This window comes from Canis aureus, chromosome 36, assembly GCF_053574225.1.
Source record: "Canis aureus isolate CA01 chromosome 36, VMU_Caureus_v.1.0, whole genome shotgun sequence".
In the NCBI taxonomy this organism is placed as follows: domain Eukaryota; kingdom Metazoa; phylum Chordata; class Mammalia; order Carnivora; family Canidae; genus Canis; species Canis aureus.
In genome coordinates, this window is record NC_135646.1 from 24,392,905 (window position 1) to 24,413,053 (window position 20,149).

Below are 20,149 nucleotides of genomic sequence, written 5' to 3' on the forward strand. Positions count from 1 at the left end.
GAAGTTCAGAACAATAGTCTGTATTCCAAAGCCAAATGGCATTGCCTTCTTGCTCTAAATATTGCACATTGTCTCACAAACCATGTTTAGGTCCTTTATCAACTGAAAACTCCGTCATCCAGTAACCTAGGTAGGGCAGGCATTACTAGTCTGATTTTTTACCTATGGGAAACTGAGGCTCACGGATCCCAAGTGGGTTGCCTAAGTCACATAACAAGTAAGCTGACAGGACTGGGGCCTTAACTCAAATTCAGTCGATTTACAAACTATTGTCATTTTGTTGAAAATAATTCCTCACATTAATTCATCTACTTATTAAAAAAATCCATATTGGGTACATACTATTTGCCAGGAACTGGTCTTGGTGCCATTTTAAACACTTAACATAGTCTTTTATAGTCAAAGCGCTTTCACCTGCATTATCTCACATACTGTTTTCTGTCGATCACATCTTCTTTCCTGAATTAGGTTGCATAATTGTATGTGAACCTATTCAAGTGGGTGAAAGGAGAATTTCCTGTTGTTAATATGGGCAAATGGAGGCATATCTATTTCAGGCATCTGTCTACTGAGAGCTGAGGATGACATCAAATCTATTCCATTTGCAGATGAGGTCTCTTCTTTATCTCATTCTCTCCTCTAGAACATATGGCCTTCACTGTTTCATCAGGTCTCAAAACACCTGTGAGCATAGTTAATAACATTTTGGCATTTTGTGAATTTTATTCCATGGAGGATGAACATTCGGTCAATTCAGGAAAATTCATGAGCCAGAATTCAATACTTAACCAAAAATGATAGATAGATAGATGATAGATAGATGATAGATAGATAGATAGATAGATAGATAGATAGATAGATAGATAGATTTTGTTGAACAAAATTTTGTTCTTTTGATTCCTTGCAGGTAATGAAAACTGTATAGAGGTACTTTTGGAGCAGAAATGTTTTCGCCAGTTTATCGGTAATCCCTTTACTCCACTGCACTGTGCAATGTAAGTAGAAACACTGGAAGTTAATGGTGTTGCTTTTATCTTTTTAACTATACACAGAGAAATTGCCTTTTGGGGGAAGGGCCTGGCTTTTAGACCAGAAGTAAGACCAATATATTCCATTTTGCTGCTAAGGGCAAATAGGTCTCAGAGCAAAGTGTGGTTCCTAGGGTTAATGATTTTCCAGGAGCTTTCTGTGGTGTGCCCAGGTTCCAAGGCAGCTCACATGTCACCTGAGAGGAACTATATGAAGGGTAGTGGGTGACTCAGAGGCACATTACACCCCAAGGGAAGAGGTCTTCAGATGTACCTTACATTTGTGTACCAAATTCAAAAACTAAGCTAGGGTTAACAACAATATGCCTGCGGATGATTAGAAAGACATCTAATAGCAGGAAGACTTTTTATATATTGTAATTCTCCATTCTTCATGTGTTGTAAGTTCTTTTTTTGATAAATGTACTTTTTGCTGCCATCTCGTAGTCTGAAGCATTGTTTAGAGAATGAAGTGACTTTAAGGCAGACTTCCATGGTCATTCTTGGGGAGGATGGTCACCTGGGGCCTGCTTTGTCTTTGCATTTGCCTACGGGCTTCACAAGCAGCTGGGTCATTGGACTGAAAGATATTGGAGGTATAACGTGGATCAAAAAAGAAAGTAAGGAATAGAGAGTAGGAGTGATTTTAAATTTGAAGGAACAATGTCTTTGTTGATTCGGTACTCCTAAAAACTAACATTTCGCTTCATATAAGTGCTATGCAGTAAACTCCTTCCTGGATGTAGGGGTTCTGAAGAAATGCAGGCATTACAGAATGTGTGCCACAAGAACTGTTAAAATGATTTAAAGAAGCAATTCAAAGTGATGCAAACAACTTTATTTTACACTTCATGAAGCAGACAGTCTACTTTCAAGAGGCCAGAGAATTGTAAAGTAAGGCAGAAAGCAGTAAGCTTTCACAGATTAAAGTACAGGAAACAGAGAAGGGAAGAAATAAAAATATCTGATAAGGAAGGGTTACATTTGGCCTTATTGGAGGTATCACCGGAATGGGTGATATAACTTGGTAATTATTAATTGGTTAAGTAGATGGTCTGACATCTGGGAGCTGGTACATTTTCAAGAACATGAAACCTGAAAGTTAAGTTTTGTTTTGCTGATGTTGTTTCCCAGGATCAGTGGTGCCTGGCGCTACCAGGTAAAGGTTCATTCGTGTGGGATCAGTTTGGCAGCTCTTCCTTCCCACTTTGATCAGCCTCTGGCCAACCAAGAGGTTTGGGCAAAGGTGATGTTGCAAGTTACTCTCAGTTACCACTGTCTCTTTGGGTCTCAGTCTATATTTCACAGGAGATAATGTTAGGTTTACATTCTAGGTGGAAGAAGACCATAAGTTGGCTGGCTTATGACTGCATACAGTCATCTAAAACCCTTGAGAGAATAACAGACTAGGAAGCAACAGGCCAGGAGGATACTTATTAATAGTAAAAGTATTCCTAAGGTTTGCAGGACATTCCTGAACCAGGGTCCTCATGAATCAAACCAACTAGAATCACATAAATTTAGAAATAATCCCAAAGAGTGGATTCTTCCTTAAGCCAGCTGACCTGTTCATGTATTTTATGTAACCGCGTTTCCACTTCCCCAGAAGTGTTTATCCAGCAAGCTTGTTCTAGAGAAACCTAGACATTAGAAATCAGGAGAAAGTCTGTGATGGACAGAACCACAGGCTCACCAACTTATAGCAAAGCCAACAGTAGGTTAGAAGTTGGATTACCCTCCATTGCAATGGCCTGCTGTATATGAACAATGGCACTATCTTTCTAGGCCAGGGCAAGGTGGAAGGTGGACAAAGGAATCATAAAGACCTTCATGGTAGAGTAATTAGGAAAAGAATGGCCAAAGAGGGAAGGAGGAATGGAAAGAAATGTTCTTGATCCAAGATCCTGGGAGGAAACAGTGTACTTCAGTGTCAGCTACTAATCTTCCCAATTTGGTTTTGAGGTCTCTGACATTGGCACAGGACCAGATGTCAGATGGAGCCTTCTCCAGTTGTGAAATATGCACCCAGGTTCAACATCTTGTAGTTGGCAGTGATGTCAGTGGTCAAGGGTACTTGGTAGAAACCTTTCCAGGAATCTCACTTTTGCAAAAGTATCAGAGTAGAGTAAAGCAATAACTGTCTGCAAATGACAAAAGACTTAAATGTACCTATTGTGACATCTGATGATAGGTCATTACAAGGAATTGACAAGGAACTTTGGTTATTTTTGTTGTACATAACATTCAATGATAAGTAGAATCACGACAGACATTAGAACATATCAGAATTTTAAGAATTTTTAGAAACACTTATAATAACATATACAAATACAACATAAAAACATCATTCCACATTTGGCAATGCTTCTTATATAATTTAACAAACCAAATAAACCTAATTAGTTTAATATTTTTTTCATAAGGAATAAAAAAAAAATCTTTTGAGATGTTCCAGATATCTTTTAAACATCCCAAACTTCATTCAAGGACAAAAATACTTCATTTAGAATTTGATTTGGGGGAAGTTTGTCCAAAATATCAAAAGATTTTAAAACACTTGGTTGAATAGGATCATAGGTCACTGTGCAATAATAAGCTATCCATTAACCAAAGGAATAAAGACTTGAAAGATAAATACAGAAAGTTACATAGTACCTAAAAAAACAAACAAAAAATCTCCTTGACTCTTTTAATATTAAGAAGACTGGGTTTTCTTAAGTAATTAAAGACTAAATAAAGATAGCCTATAGCACAGTAAATTATTTTGGTAAGACACAAAATCTGCTTTATAGGAGGATTACTTAAAAGATAAAAAACAAAACAAAACACCTTTACTTATGGTTTCTTATTAAGAGCAGATCAATAATCTAACTAAAAAAAAACTCTTTGTTCTTTTAACGGAGTGAAAACCAAATTCTAATTTTATACTAGTATACTTTGATATTAAAAGTCATTTTTTAAAAACTTAAATAAATCCATTCCAATCTTAGCCAGCTTGACCACACATAGAATTCCTTTTCCAAGATTCCTTTTCCATAGACCATTTACAACTTTTTATATCCATTCACATTTTGTACTAATTTTTTCCTCTCTTTCTTATTCCAAAAAAAAAAAAGTCATCTTACTTGAGGAGAAAAGTACTTTTCTCTTTTTTGTTACCAAAACAAGAAAACAAATAAAGCCCATGTCTTTCATTCTGTTCCTTATCCAAAAAATACATTCTACTTTTATTACCTACTTTTCTAACACAGTTATTTGCTCTCACACTTATTATTTCAAAATAGTGTTAATTGATTAAAATTCTTAACCCCTTGAATCCTTAACTCCTAGTAAAAAATAAGTAGGCAATAGTGGATTGTCTGTTACATTGCCATTCTGTGGTTTGGCAAATTCATAAATAAATTTCATAATTTCTAAAGTATATCCTTCCTCGTATACCTTTCTCAATGTGGTACAAAACATGTGTACTAACGGAGCCAAATATCTGTAGTTCCTCTGTCAAAGGAAGCCAAAAGTAGATAAATCTGCGTTCAGTAATAATGTTTCAGAATTTTCTATGAATTGGAAATGATCTAGAAGTCAATGAATATCCATCATTTAATGTATGTCAGTATAACTTTAAGGTTTTAAGTTACCAAGCTTAAAATTATTTAAGTTTTGGAAACTATTTTTATGTATACATATCATAAAGCATAATTATTGTTGAGAAGTTGATTTATAAGCTTTTATCTTACTTACCTCAATTTAATTTACTTGTTCTTAATGATTATGTTTGGATCACTCATGAAAATTTCATGATATTAAACAGCTAACTATCATCTTAAATTATCTTTCTGGCTGACAAATTCTGTAACAGTGATAACAAGAGCTCACTTGATTTTTAGCAAACCTAGGTCGAATAAAGTTTTATGTCTGCAGTATAAATGTTGATAAGTCTGAAGACATGCTTGTTTTAATTCAACCAACCAACCAAAAACTAGTCTTTCTTTACCAAAGATTTTTAAAGTAGATCATGTGAACCTGAAAAACATTTGGGTTAGTTTCTATATTTCAGAGAGTATTCTTGACTTGTGTAAGTGCTTAATGTTCTTTTTATTATTAATATTATTATATTAATTAACTAATTTATTTATTTATTTGTTGGGGGGGCACAGGGAGAGAGAGAATCTTAAGCTGGGCAAGGAGCCCCACCTGGGGGTGTAGTCTCACAACCCTAAGATCATGACCTGAGCCAAAACCACGCGTCAGAAGCTTAAGCACCTGAGCCACCAGGCGCTCCAAGTGCTCAATGTTCTTTAAGCCAATTAAATAGAGCTCTTTACAAATTAATTTTGGCAATACCATCTGAAAATAGAAAAAAATGTAACATAGACATACACACACATATAGACAGACACGAACAGAAATCTTATAGCTTTTGTTTTTAAATTTTAGCCTTTAAATGGGTATGATAGTACAAAACTCACTAGTTTATTTAACAACAACAACAAAACAACACAGATCCAAATTGTGTTTCTGGCAAATGGATTAAGTTATGATTACTGGCTTAGATGGCTTAAACTTTTTACTAATTTTAGGAGAGAAAACAAGATTTTTAAATTTTAAAAAAATTCCATTATAGTTAATATGTAGTGTTATATTAGTTTCAGGTGTACAATATAGAGATTCAAGAATTCCATCTATCACCCAGTGCTCATCAAGACTTAAGATTTTTTATTTCCCTAGTTTCCAAATAGCCTGTCTTTTCCTCTTTCTTTTTCTGATAAGAATTACCTCCCTTAAATGTGCATTTCAAAGAGATGGCCTAGATGTGAGTTCCTAAAGACGACCAGGCCTCAAAGGCACAGGGGCAGACACAAGATCCTCCAAGAAGGACTTTTATTTATTTCATAAATCCAGGATTTTACAATTACCTACAAGCCTTTTGAGATGAATAAGGGTGTTTTGGGGATCGGTAAAAAGACTAGATGAGGCTTTTCTGGTCTTTGAAAACAATTTGTAAGGCAGGGAGTGTTGATTTTAATTCCTTAAAAAAAGGGCTGACCCACTCATCTACTACATTATTTTTAATTTGCTTCTTTATATCAAGGGGAAGATCTTTCTTCAACTAAGGTAGAAATCAAATGATTCCTTAGTTCTAGATTTAGAGCTGTTTGTCTCTGGAGTTCCCCCCATTCCCTACCCCTCACCCCAGGTACATAGTTTCATTTTAGCTTACCAGGAAGGCCTAAAAGAAAGTTACTATTTGGCTGTGAATCCACCTTCCTATTTGGCCAACTTCTGGCAAACCGTAAAACTATTAAAAAAAGAAAAAAAAAAGACCTTTCAAGTACCTTGTTAAGCCAGGACAAACAGTAAGTATCGCTGGCAATATTGAACAATCCATGAATGCAAGAGGTGCCCCCAAAGATGGTACGATAGATACTACTTTCCCAAGATGCAGAGCTACCTCCCAAAGATAGCCAAAAGAAGGATTTAGGATAAGCAAGAAGACAATAGCAGTCCTTGGGAGAGAGAAGGATCAATAACCAATGGGTACCTCAAAACCAAATTCAGAAGAATCTAAATTTGGAAAGGAAGGGACAACATAAAATTATACCTGTCCCTCTTGACCAGCCACCACAAAGACTAGGAAAGCTGAATCTGGTTGGATTTCTCACCCTTTGCCTCCTCCTGTCAGGTTTCACAGTTTCCATTTGCAGGCTCCCGAGCGAGTGGGATTTAAAGTAGAGAGTATTACCCTGAAGGCATATACCAGAATTTGGCAAGATTTTTCAATTAATTTTAATTTTATTTCCCCTTGGCTGTTAGAGGGAATAACTGGTAGCAGTTAATTGGAGAATCCTTTGGCATCTTGTCAACACTGGAAGCAGCCCATATAGGGGCCCTCCTTTGAGGGTATATATGGGGGCATTTGAGTTGCTATCAAAGGATTTGCACAAAACCTCGTAGACAGTCTTTTTTCCAGTGTCCTTGTAGATTGCACATGAGACCTCAATTTCTGAGCCAGTGTTTTTATGCTGGTGCAATGGGGCAAGCCCAGGTGGTGTTTTAGGTTTCTGCCCTTTGGAGCAGTTGCATCTGTAAGGCCACTAACTTTGAAAATACTTGTTTCTGATCTTAAAGCCTCTTCACAGTAGAAAGGAAATTCAGAGGATTAGTAGACTGTGAGGACTCAGGTAAAGGAGGATAAAGGGCAATAGTAGGAGTCATATCAATCTTACAGTCTTTGTTTTAGTTCTCTCTTGTATCTTTAATTTTTCATTAGCCTTGACAATAAATTTTTCAATGAAGCTATTTTGGAATCCTGAAGCTTTTTGGAAGCTTCTGCATACCAGCTAAAATTGGTATCCCATTCTCTGTTGATTTGGGAACCCTTGCTTTCAAGTGTACTTCTTAAATGAACGATCTTATCTAACTGGAACATTCCCCATGATGGACATTGTAATTCTGGGTTGCCTTAGTAATATTTTTGCCATTTTTGTAGATATCTATAGCATCTGGAACCACAGTTCTTACACATAAAATAAGCAACTGTGCTGGAAGGCAGAGTGCTCAATTCTTTGAAACTTGAAGTTTTTGTTTTTTTTTTTTAAGCTAAGCCTTGAGTCTCTTGGAGCCAAATTAATACCTAAGGGAGATGTGCCATTGGGTTTGGGATTTGGGATTTGTGTAGTGTTTTACAGTGTACCCTGTTGTGGGGAAATTTTTTTGAGCTTGGTGAGTGACCTAGTGTCAATCTAACCTGCTCCATAATCGACTTATCCTATCACAGGAGTCTTAGATTTATGTGGTGATCACTCTAACAGCTTTTAAGTGCTCAACCCATGCGCATAAATTTCATAGCTTTGGCTTCTGAGATTCTCATTAACAATAGATCTATTACTCTTCACAAGCTTTCTTTACAAGGGTGGATGCCCTCATGGCTTTTAATAGTCCAACTTGTGCCTACTTAGATATTGATGTGCCATTGGTCAAAAACAGTCTGCATTTTTTTCTTAATTTATTTCCCCAAGCCTCCCAGGGGTTTATGCTGTCAAGGCCCCTGTTAGTCTTTTAGCGGCTGCCACCTACTGTAGACTTCCAATATAGCTATCGCAGAGCCATTCTTGGATCACAAAACCTTTCTGGGAACTTTAATAAACACTTTTCCTTAAAAAGTTTTGGATAAAGTTTGTTTGGCTTGGAGAATTGCACACAAGGGAGCAGACCTCAAACCCAAGAGTGATTCACCCTCAGCCCTTGGTAACAAGGGGAATAGTGAACTCTGAGGGTTCTGCAGGTGTCCTGCCTCTGTGCCTCCTCCTCCAGCCTATGAGTAGTCACCTTCAAATGCTACCCTCATCACCAACACTGTTAAAATGATTAAAGAAGACAATTTAGGTGATATAAATTTTATTTAGCACTTCATAAAGCAAGCAATTCTCCAAACTCTTGAGAGTGAAAACTGCCTTCCTCATGAAGTGTTAAATAAACTTTATTTGTATGACCTAAATTGTCTTCTTTAATCATTTGAACAGAACATAAACCACAGATATTTGCATCAGACATTTTCGAATGTATCAGATTGCTAAATATACAGTAGATAGGAAGATGGAGTAGGAAGGGATATATAAATTTTTAATGGAAAAATTTTAAAGGTAAAATCTATTTTCATTTTAGAATAAATGATCATGAGAATTGTGCATCATTGCTACTTGGGGCCATAGATTCCAGTATTGTCAATTGCAGAGATGACAAAGGCAGGTAAGTGATCCCAAGATGGCATGCCTCTTGTCTTGATCAATCTTAGTCTCTGCTTTGTGGTTGTATAAGTAGCCAAACATTTATTTTTTAATTGAAAAAGTAATATAAATAATATAAAAGCATTGGGGTTTTTTTCTTTAATTTTTTAAAAAAGATTTTTATTTATATAATCTCCACACCCAGAGTCGGACTCCAACTCACAACCCTGAGATTAAGAGTCACATGCTCTACCTCCTGAGCCAGCCAGGTGCCCCTATAAAGCACCTTAGTTCTTTTAAGAATTAAATGTATAATTAGGTATTATATATATTATAAATATATAATTAGGGTATATAATTAGGAGAAATTACTCTCTTAGCCCAAAAGCACCAGCCTGTTCCATTGAGAAAGCCACCTTAAACTGTTCTTTTCAGATTTTTATATTCTCCCAAATATTTTCTATACATAGCTACCAACATAGATGAAAATATATGCTTATGTTCTTTTTATGCAAATGGGAGAATTCTATTACAATACTCTGCTTTTAGTGTATCTTGGAGAACTTTTCATGCCAGCATATATAGATTTACCGTACTCTTTTTAAAGGTGCATATTACTTCATTGAATAGGTATACTCGTTTAATCAGCCTGCCTTCTATTGAATAACGTTTAGGTTTTTTCCAACATTTTTGCTATTTCAAAGAGTGGTGCAGTGAACAGTCTAGTATACATCTGTTCACATGACCAAGTATGTCTAGGAGATCAGTTTTTAGATTGAATTTTTTATTTTGATAAATAATACCAAATTGTGCTCCTAGAGAAATCAACTATCCATATTAGATAATGGGGGCTTTTTTTATTATTTCAATAGCCAATTATCTACAAATGTCAAACTTAGTTTTGAAAGTATCTTCTTTAAGAAGATACTTACTTGTGGGGCTCAAACTCATGACCCTGAGATCAAGAATCATGTGCTCTACTGACTGAGCCAGCCAGGTGCCCCAATTCTGGAAGTATCTTTAATTTTTTTTTTTTTTTTTTATGATAGTCAGAGAGAGAGAGAGAGAAAGAGGCAGAGACACAGGCAGAGGGAGAAGCAGGCTCCATGCACCGGGAGCCCGATGTGGGATTCGATCCTGGGTCTCCAGGATCACGCCCTGGGCCAAAGGCAGGCGCCAAACCGCTGAGCCACCCAGGGATCCCTGGAAGTATCTTTATCAAAGATAAGAAAGAAGTCACTGGAACTGAACATCAAAGGGTCAGTAAGGACGCTAATTTTATTATCAGGACCACCACTTACACCCTCCAAAGTTAGGGAATGCCATTCACATAGGTGACTGTTCAAAGTCCACTCTGAATGGACTTTAGAGTAGGCCTAATTGTTATCTCTGCAAACTGAGAAGTTTTAAATCCCTAAGATGACACTGAGCACATATTTCTTCAGGCATATACAGAAAGAGAGTGTGTTAAATTTAAAGGAAGCTGAAATCCTATTTGTTTTAAATCATTAGGACACCACTTCATGCAGCAGCATTTGCTGATCACGTGGAATGCCTGCAGCTTCTTCTGAGACACAATGCTGAAGTGAATGCAGCGGACAATTCAGGGAAAACAGCACTGATGATGGCTGCTGAGAACGGGCAGGCAGGCGCTGTGGGTATGTGCTTGACTGGTGGGCTTCGCATTCATGCCCAACCCAAACTGGAGTAACATAAAACAGAGAAATCGGTTATTCTCTTGGTATATGCATGTAAAAAAGGCCAACATTTTATTTAAGCTCCTTGATTCTACTTGCTAATTGTCTTCAGTCCCCTGTTATTTGATTATTAGTGGACGTTGTCAAAGTGAACTGATCTTTCTGCAGTGAAAACTCTCAACAAATAGAGACCAAATGTAGCAACAGAATTATTTTACCTGGAAATAACAAAACAATAAAGTCAATTAAAATTAATGTCTATAGACCTTTGATTTCGATAGAACAACATGGCAATAAATTTTTCCTTTTTTCTTTAAAAGCATTAAATATGATGATGTGGCCATACTAATTTGAATGTGTCATTGCAATTACCATGTAGTCTAAATAACTCTCTTTTGGCTTTTTCTTTAGATATTTTGGTGAACAGTGCCCAGGCTGATCTGACTGTAAAGGATAAAGACTTGAACACACCCTTACATTTGGCTAGTAGCAAAGTATGTACATGAATTTGAAATAATGTTACTTAGCGTTCTAATAAGACTAATACCACTTAAATGCTGTTTCAGAAGTGTGTTCCGTGGCTCTTAATTGAGATGTACATTTTCCCAGGGTATTGTCAACTATAAGCCAAATGGAAGGGGAAGACACAAAGGGCAGACCCACATAGGGGTTGATGAGGATATGCCTTTCATGGCATTTGCCACTGTATTCTTATGTGGTCTGTCTTCATACTGCCACTGTATCTGTTTCCATGGGTTGTAGTCTCATATCATCTTAGTTTTAAACAAGGTTAGGACCTTAGTTATGTGGCTTCTAAAAGGTGTACTTGTTTTCATTTTGTTCCATTTGAATACGGTAATAACACAGCCAAAAAATACTCACCTTTGAGGCAAATAAATGCATTCATGTACATTTCTACCCTCTAACTTTTTTTCTGGTGCATAGTTCAATGAAAGGAATGTGTTTGAGGTCTTTTGTTTTTGTTTTTGTTTGTTTGGTTGTTTTTTTTTTTTTTAAAGATTTTATTTATTTTTTCATGGGAGACAAAGAGAGAGAGAGAGGTAGAGACACAGGTGGGGGAGAAGCATGCTCCATGCAGGGAGCCCGACGTGGGACTCGATCCCGGGACTCCAGGATCACACCCTGGGCCAAAGGCAGGCACTAAACCACTGAGCCACCCAGGGATCGGTTTTGTTTTTTTTTTTAATAGAATTATGTTCACATGTAGCTCAAGATTCCTGCTCCTGTACAAGATAAATGATGTATAAATAAATATATAATTTTACAAAAGTGAGATCACAATGTTCTAAAGCCCACTTTTGTTACTGAATCATATCTTATGGATATCTTTTTTTTTAAAGATGTATTTATTTATTTATTTTAGACAGACAGGGAGAGATAACAAGGGGGGCGGAGGGTCAGAGGGAGAGAATCTGCAAGCTGACTCCCTGCTGAGCACAGAGGCTGATGTGGGGCTCTGTCCCACGGCCATTGAGATCATGACCTGAGCTGAAATCAAGAGTTGTACACTTAACCAGCTGAGCCACCCAGGTGCCCCATGATTATCTTTGTTTTAGATATCAAACTGTATAGTATTTTAGAAGATGTATGGATTTCTACCCTAAGAATGTGCCATCCTGGGTTGCTTGGGTAGCTTGGTGGTTGAGCGTCTGCCTTTAACTCAGGTCATGATCCTGGGGCCCTGGGATTGAGTCCCTCATCAGGCTCTCCACAGGGAGCCTGCTTCTCCCCCTGCCTGTGTCTCTGCCTCTCTCTGTGTGTCTCATGAATACATAAGTAAAATCTTTTTTAAAAGTGCCATCCTTTATTCAGTCCATCCCCAACTGTTAGACATTTGCTTGTTTTCAAATATATACTACTATAGATGATGCTAATTGTAGAGATTTTTTTTTAAAGAATTCTTTACTCATTCCTTTAAGATAAATTCCTCAATGAGTCTAAGGCTATGAATATATTTAATCCTAAATGGGCCTCTGATAAGATCACAATTGTTTACACTCCACCAGCAGTGCATCAGAATGAAAACTCCATGTTATAGTGTAATGCCAGCTGACACCAGTGGTGGTAGTTTGTTTCAATATGGTGACAGTATTAAAGATGTTGTCTGTACCCGGTGGTATGAGATGCTTTGGCTATTCCTTTCACTGGTTGCATTTTCTCACTTCATGCTCTGGGAAACCCATGGAAACCCCAAAAAAGGTTCAGTTTCATGAAGTTTATTTCTTTCTTTTTTTTTTTTTTTTTTGCATTTTTTTTATTGGAGTTCAATTTGCCAACATAGAGCATAACACCCAGTGCTTATCCCATCAAGTGCCCCCCCCCACTGCCCATCACCCAGTCACCCCAACCCCCCCACTCCCCTGCCCTCCCCTTCCACTACCCCTTGTTCGTTTCCCAGAGTTAGGAGTCTTTCATGTTCTGTCTCCTTCTCTGATATTTCCCACTCAGTTTCTCTCCTTTCCCCTTTAATCCATTTCACTATTTTTTATATTCCCCGAATGAATGAGACCATAGAATGTTTGTCCTTCTCCGATTGACTTACCTCACTCAGCATCATACCCTCCAGTTCCATCCACGTCGAAGCAAATGGTGGGTATTTGTCATTTCTAATGGCTGAGGAATATTCCATTGTATACATAGACCACATCTTCTTTATCCATCATCTTTCGATGGACACTGAAGCTCCTTCCACAGTTTGGCTATTGTAGGCATTGCTGCTATAAACATTGGGGTGCAGGTGTTCTGGCATTTCACTGTATCTGTATCTTTGGGGTAAATCCCCAGCAGTGCAATTGCTGGGTCATAGGGCAGGTCTATTTTTAACTCTTTGAGGAACCTCCACACAGTTTTCCAGAGTGGCTGCACCAGTTCACATTCCCACCAACAGTGCAAGAGAGTTCCCCTTTCTCCACATCTTCTCCAACATTTGTTGTTTCCTGCCTTGTTAATTTTCACTATTCTCAGTGGTGCGAGGTGGTATCTCATTGTGGTTTTGATTTGTATTTCCCTGATGGCCAGTGATGCGGAGCATTTTCTCATGTGCCTTTTGGCCATCTGTTTGTCTTCTTTGGTGAAATTTCTGTTCATGTCTTTTGCCCATTTCATGATTGGATTTGTTTGTTTCTTTGCTGTTGAGTTTAATAAGTTCTTTATAGATCTTGGATACTAGCCCTTTATCTGATACGTCATTTGCAAATATCCTCTCCCATTCTGTAGGTTGTCTTTGAGTTTTGTTGTCTGTTTCTTTTGCTGTGCAGAAGCTTTTTATCTTGATTAAATCCCAATAGTTCACTTTTACTTTTGTTTCCCTTGTCTTCATGGATGTATCTTGCAAGAAGTTGCTTTGGCCAAGTTCAAAAAGAGTGTTGCCTGTGTTCTCCTCTAGGATTTTGCTGGATTCTTGTCTAACATTTAGATCTTTCATCCATTTTGAGTTTATCTTTGTGTATGGTGTAAGAAAATGGTCTAGCTTCATACTTCCACATGTGGCTGTCCAATTTTCCCAGCACCATTTATTGAAGAGACTGTCCTTTTTCCAGTGGATAGTCTTTCCTGCTTCGTCAAATATTAGTTGACCATAGAGTTGAGGGCCCATTTCTGGGTTCTCTATTCTGCTCCGTTGATCTATGTGTATGTTTTTGTGCCAGTACCACACTGTATTGATGATTACAGCTTTGTAGTACAGCCTGAAATCTGGCATTGTAATGCCTCCGGCTCTGGTTTTCTTTTTCAGTATTCTCCTGGCTATTCAGGGTCTTTTCTGATTGCACAGAAATCTTAAGATGATTTGTTCCAACTCTCTGAAGAAAGTTCATGGTAGGGCAGCCCTGGTGGTGCAGCGGTTTAGCGCCGCCTGCAGCCCAGGGTGTGATCCTGGAGTCCTGGGATCGAGTCCCACATCGGGCTCCCTGCATGGAGCCTGCTTCTCCCTCTGCCTGTGTCTCTGCCTCTCTCTGTCTCTGTCTCTCTCTCTCTCTGAATAAATAAATAAATAAATGATCTTTAAGAAAAAGAAAGTCCATGGTATTTTGATAGGGATTGCATTAAATGTGTAAATTGCCCTGGGTAGCATTGACATTTTCACAATATTAATTCTTCCAATCCATGAGCATGGAATAGTTTTCCATCTCTTTGTATCTTCAATTTCTTTCAGAAGCGTTTTATAGTTTTTAGAGTATAGATCCTTTACCTCTTTGGTTAGGTGTATTCCTAGGTATCTTATGCTTTTGGGTGCGATTGTAAATGGGATTGACTCCTTAATTCCTCTTTCTTCAGTCTCATTGTTAGTGTATAGAAATGCCACTGATTTCTGGGCATTGCTTTTGTATCTTGCCACACTGCCGAATTGCTGTATGAGTTCTAGCAATCTTGGGGTGGAGTCTTTTGGGTTTTCTATGGATAGTATCATGTCATCTGCGAAAAGGGAGAGTTTGACTTCTTCTTTGCCAATTTGAATGCCTTTTATTTCTGTTGCCTGATTGCTGAGGCTAAGACATCTAGTACTATGTTGAATAGCAGTGGTGAGAGTGGACATCTCTGTCGTGTTCCTGATCTTAGGGGAAAGGCTCCCAGTGTTTCCCCATTGAGAATGATATTTGCTGTGGGCTTTTCCTAGATGGCTTTTAAGATGCTGAGGAATGTTCCCTCTATCCCTACACTCTGAAGAGTTTTGATCAGGAATGGATACATTTTTTTGTCAAATGCTTTCTCTGCATCTATTGAAAGGGTCATATGGTTCTTGTTTTTTCTCTTGTTGATATGATCTATCACGTTGATTGCTTTACGAGTGTTGAACCAGCCTTGCATCCCAGGATAAATCCCACTTGGTCATGGTGAATAATCTTCTTAATGTACTATTGGATCCTATTGGCTAGTATCTTGTTAAGAATTTTTACATCTGAAAAAAAATTTTTACATCTGTGTTCATAAGGGATATTGGTCTATAATTCTCCTTTTCGGTGGGGTCTTTGGTTTTAGAATTAAGGTGATGCTGGCCTTATAAAACAAGTTTGGAAATATTCTGTCCCTTTCTGTCTTTCAGAACAGCTTTAGTAGAATAGGTATTGTTTCTTCTTTAAAAGTTTGATGGGGGAAGCCCAGGTGGCCCAGCGGTTTAGCACTGCCTTCGGCCCAGGATGTGATCCTGAGGACCTGGGATCAAGTCCCACATCGGGCTCTCTGCATGGAGCCTGCTTTTCCCTCACCTGTGTCTCTGCCTCTCTCTTTGTGTCTCTCATGAGTAAATGTATAAAATCTTTAAAAGAAAAAACAAAAATACATTTGATAGAATTCCCCTGGGAAGCCATCTGGCCCTGAACTTTTTTGTCTTGGGAAGTTTTTGATGACTGCTTCAATTTCCTCCCTGGTTATTAGCCTGTTCAGGTTTTCTCTTTCTTCCTGTTCCAGTTTTGGTAGTTTGTGGTTTTCCAGAAATGTGTCCATTTCTTCTAGATTGCCTAATTTATTGGTGTATAGCTGCTTATAATATGTTTTTAAAATCGTTTGTATTTCCCTGGTATTGGTTGTGATCTCTCCTTTTTCATTCATGATTTTATTAATTTGAGTCTTTTCTCTTTTGTTTTTAATAAGGCTGGATAATGGTTTATCTAATCTTATTAATTCTTTCAAAGAACCAACTCCTGGTTTTGTTGATCTGTTCCACAGTTCTTCTGGTCTCTATTTCATTGAGTGCTGCTCAAGTCTTTATTAACTCTCTTCTTCTGCTTGGTGTAGGTTTTATTTGCTGTTCTTTCTCCAGTTCCTTCAGATGCAAGGCTAGCTTATGTATTTGAGTTTTTTCAATTTTTTTGAGGGATGCTCGTATTGGGATGTATTTCCCTCTTAGGACTGCTTTTGCTGTATCCCAAAGATTTTGAATGGTTGTATCTTCATTCTCATTAGTTTCCATGAATGTTTTTAATTCTTCTCTAATTTCCTGGTTGACCCTTTCATCTTTTAGCAGGATGCTCTTTAACCTCCACATGTTTGAATTTCTTCCAAATTTCCTCTTGTGATTGAGTTCAAGTTTCAAAGCATTATGGTCTGAAAATATGCAGGGGACAATCCCAGTCTTTTGGTATCGGTTGAGACCTGATTTGTGACCCAGTATGTGGTCTATTCTGGAGAAAGTTCCATGTGCACTTAAGAAGAATGTGTGTTCAGTTGCATTAAGATGTAAAGTTCTGTAAATATCTGTGAAATCCATCTGGTCCAGTGTATCATTTAAAGCTCTTGTTTCTTTGGAGATGTTGTACTTAGAAGATATGTCATTTGCAGAAAGCGCCATGTTGAAGTCTCCCAGTATTAGTGTATTATTATCTGTGTCTTTACTTTGGTTATTAATTGATTGATATACTTGGCAGCTCCCACATTAGGGACATAAATATTCATGATTGTTAGTTCCTCCTGTTGGATAGATCCTTTAAGTATGATATAGTGTCCCTCTTCATATCTTACTACAGTCTTTGGGATAAACTTTATCTGATATGAGGATGGCTACCCCAGCTTTCTTTTGAGGACCATTTGAATGGTAAACGGTCCTTAAGTCCTTATTTTCAGGCTGTACGTGTCCTTATGTCTAAAATGAGTATCTTGTAGACAGCAAATAGATGGGTCTTGCTTTTTTATCCAGTCTGAAACCCTGCGCCTTTTTATGGGATCATTTAGCCCATTCACGTTTAGAGTAACTATTGTAAGATAGGAATTTAGTGTCATTGTAATACCTATTCAGTCCCTGTTTTTGTGGATTATTTCTTTTGGGTCCTCTTTCTTTTACAGAGTCCCCCTTAATATTTCTTGCAGAGCTGGTTTGGAGGTCACATATTCTTTCAGTTTCTGCCTATCTTGGAAGCTCTTATCTCTCCTTCTATTCTGAATGAGAGCCTTGCTGGATAGAGTATTCTTGGCTGCATGTTCTTCTCATTTAGGACCCTGAATATATCCTGCCAGCCCTCTCTGGTCTCTGTGGAGAGGTCTGCTGTTAACCTAATACTTCTCCCCATAAGAATTAGGGATTTCTTATCTCTTGCTGCTTTAAGGATCTTCTCTTTATCTTTGGAATTTGCAAGTTTCACTGTTAAATGTCGAGGTGTGGACCCGTTTTTATTCATTTTAGGGGGAGACCTCTCTATCTCCTGGATCTGAATGCCTGTTTCCCTCCCCACCTTAGGGAAGTTCTCAGCTATGGTTTGTTCAAATATGCTTTCTGGCCCTCTGTCCCTCTCGGCGCCCTCTGGAACCCCAGTTATATGTAGATTTTTCCTTCTGAGGCTGTCATTTATTTCCCTTAATCTTTTCCTTTCTTTTAATTATTTTTGTCTTTTTTCCTCAGCTTCCTTCCTTGCCATTAACTTGTCTTCTATGTCACTTGCTCTTTCTTCTACCTCATTAACCCTCATCATTAGGACCTCCAGTTTGGATTGCATCTCATTTAATTGATTTTTAATTTTGGCCTGATCTAAATTCTGCAGTCATGAAGTCTCTTGAGTCCTTTATGCTTTTTTCCAGAGTCACAGTAGCTTTATAATTGTGCTTCTGAGTTGGCTTTCTGACATCGAATTGTAATCCAAAATCTGTAACTCTGTGGCAGAGAGTCCTGTTTCTGATTCTTTCTTTTGTTCTACAATGGTGGAAGTTAATACCTTCTAAAACATGATCAGCATATACCCAGAACCAAGTGGAATACCGTTGCTGGTTCATTCTGTGAGATTCCTCATTCCCATTCTTCCCCCCTCATTTATCCCATTTATGTTTGGGTGGTCAATGGTGGGGCCCTCTACAAGTATTTCTGGTTTATATAAATTTGGGACTGAACATCTTCTAACATACAGAACTTAATATACTCAGAACCAAGAGAATCACCTTCTAGGACCCCTCAGGTAGACTACATTCTCCCTCCACTACAACTTTGTAACTACCACCATTTCCCAGTCCCCTCCTTTTTTCCCCCCTTTTTTATTTTTTTCTGCCTTCCTACCTTGTTAGAAACCCCTTCTCTTTAGTGTCCAGCTCTTCTCTCTTTAAATCTCAGGTGGGATGCTTAGGTGTTCAGGATGGTTTGAAGGTTATCTAGGTGAGTGGGGGAGACAGATGATTTGGGGACCCTGCTCCTCCACCAGCTTGCCCCCTCTCTGAAGTTTATTTCAAAGTGTAGTGCTTTCATGACCAGAAGTCCAGAGCTCTTCAAACTTTATTGTGCAAATGAATGACCAGAGGATCTCGTTGACATGCGGGCCTGAAGTGGGGCCTGGGACTCAACATTCCTAACCCCCGGGTTAAGCTGATGTTGCTGGTCTGCGGGCCACACTATGAGTAGCAAGGGTTTAGGAAACCATGACCCCTTAACAGGGCATAGGCCTGAAATCCTGAAAGGGTCTCTGACTTTTCCATTGATTTTTTTTTCTTCTTTTTTAATTATCATCCATCTCTTTTAAGATACAAAGATATCTTCCTCTATTTGAGGAAGAAAAAATCTAGCTTTCCCAAAAGAGTCGCTTCACAATATAAGGCAGTTGTACATAATGATAAGTGATACTGGTAACAGATGTAATAGACATTTCAAAGGTAGATGATCACAGAAATGGCCATTGAAGGCTTGCGGAAGGAGATGCGACTTGACATATGTTTAAAAAGTAGTGTTAATTGGTTTGAAGGATACTCCTAATTCTGCTCTCTGCTTGCCACTGACCTTGCTGAGCTAGCACCTACTTCAGCTCTCTGAACATTAATTCTGCAGTTACTCTAGAAATATTAATATTTTAGATGCTTACGTTCATCAAATCCTAATAGACCTTATCCAGAATCTTTGAGAATCTAAGGTTCTTTAACAATTAGCTTTTTTTTTTTAAGGATTTTATAAATTTATTCATGAGAGACACAGAGAGAGAGAGAGACAGGCAGAGAGAGAAGCAGGCTTCATGCAGGGAGCCTGATGCAGGACTTGATCCAAGGACCCCAGGATCACGCCCTGAGCCAAAGTCAGAAGCTCAACCATTGAGCCACCCAGGTGCCCCTAACCATTTGCTTTTTAGAAGAAAAAGGAATTACTCAGAAAATTGCCTTATAAAATGTTTTTTAGGCAGATGACGTTCATTTTAAATTTAAAGTATAATGAAGTAATTTTTCAGGAGCTTTTCTTTGTTTCTGTCCTGTGTTTCTTATCATTTTTTTCTTTATTAGGGTCATGAAAAATGTGCCTTGTTAATACTTGACAAGATACAAGATGAGAGCCTTATTAATGCAAAAAATAATGCACTGCAGACGTAAGTGTGACTTCTAAAGTATGATTTGGACTCAGATTCATAGTTGTTTATTCAACAAATATTAAGAGTGTGCTCTGTGCCAGGCTAGCACTGAAGAATACAACGGTGAAAAGCAGAGGTGGCTTCTCCTTCACAGAATTTATAGTCACATACCTGCAAATACTCACCAAGCGAGACATTTTTTAGTTAGAATCTTTATTTTGTTATCCCTTCATAGAATTGTGTAACATAATATATTAACATCATGTATTTTTACTGGAAAAATGACAGTTTTATAAATCACATTCCCAGAATACATTTGAAGAATTCCTAAGTAGTTTGTCTTAATTATATTTTAATATAATTCAGTGCAGTCTTCAGTGTGAAAGACTTAAAACTGATTCATATTCCATTTTAGGAAATTACCTATGTATTTAAGG

At 37.9% G+C, this 20,149-nt stretch overlaps 1 protein-coding gene across 17 annotated transcripts in view; it reads left to right on the forward strand.

The window, feature by feature from the left end:
- Positions 1–20,149, forward strand: part of ANKRD44 (ankyrin repeat domain 44) — a 340,062-nt gene that overhangs the window by 287,989 nt on the left and 31,924 nt on the right. For all 17 annotated transcript variants that reach the window (XR_013373234.1, XR_013373237.1, XR_013373238.1 and 14 more), the window contains exons 22-26: positions 908–995; positions 8,691–8,774; positions 10,265–10,410; positions 10,861–10,943; positions 19,648–19,730. Coding sequence is in view for 11 of the 17 variants with exons in the window: in XM_077885633.1 (XP_077741759.1) it covers positions 908–995; positions 8,691–8,774; positions 10,265–10,410; positions 10,861–10,943; positions 19,648–19,730 (484 nt within the window). In the remaining 6 variants the exon portion in view is untranslated. The remainder of the gene's footprint in view (positions 1–907; positions 996–8,690; positions 8,775–10,264; positions 10,411–10,860; positions 10,944–19,647; positions 19,731–20,149) is intronic.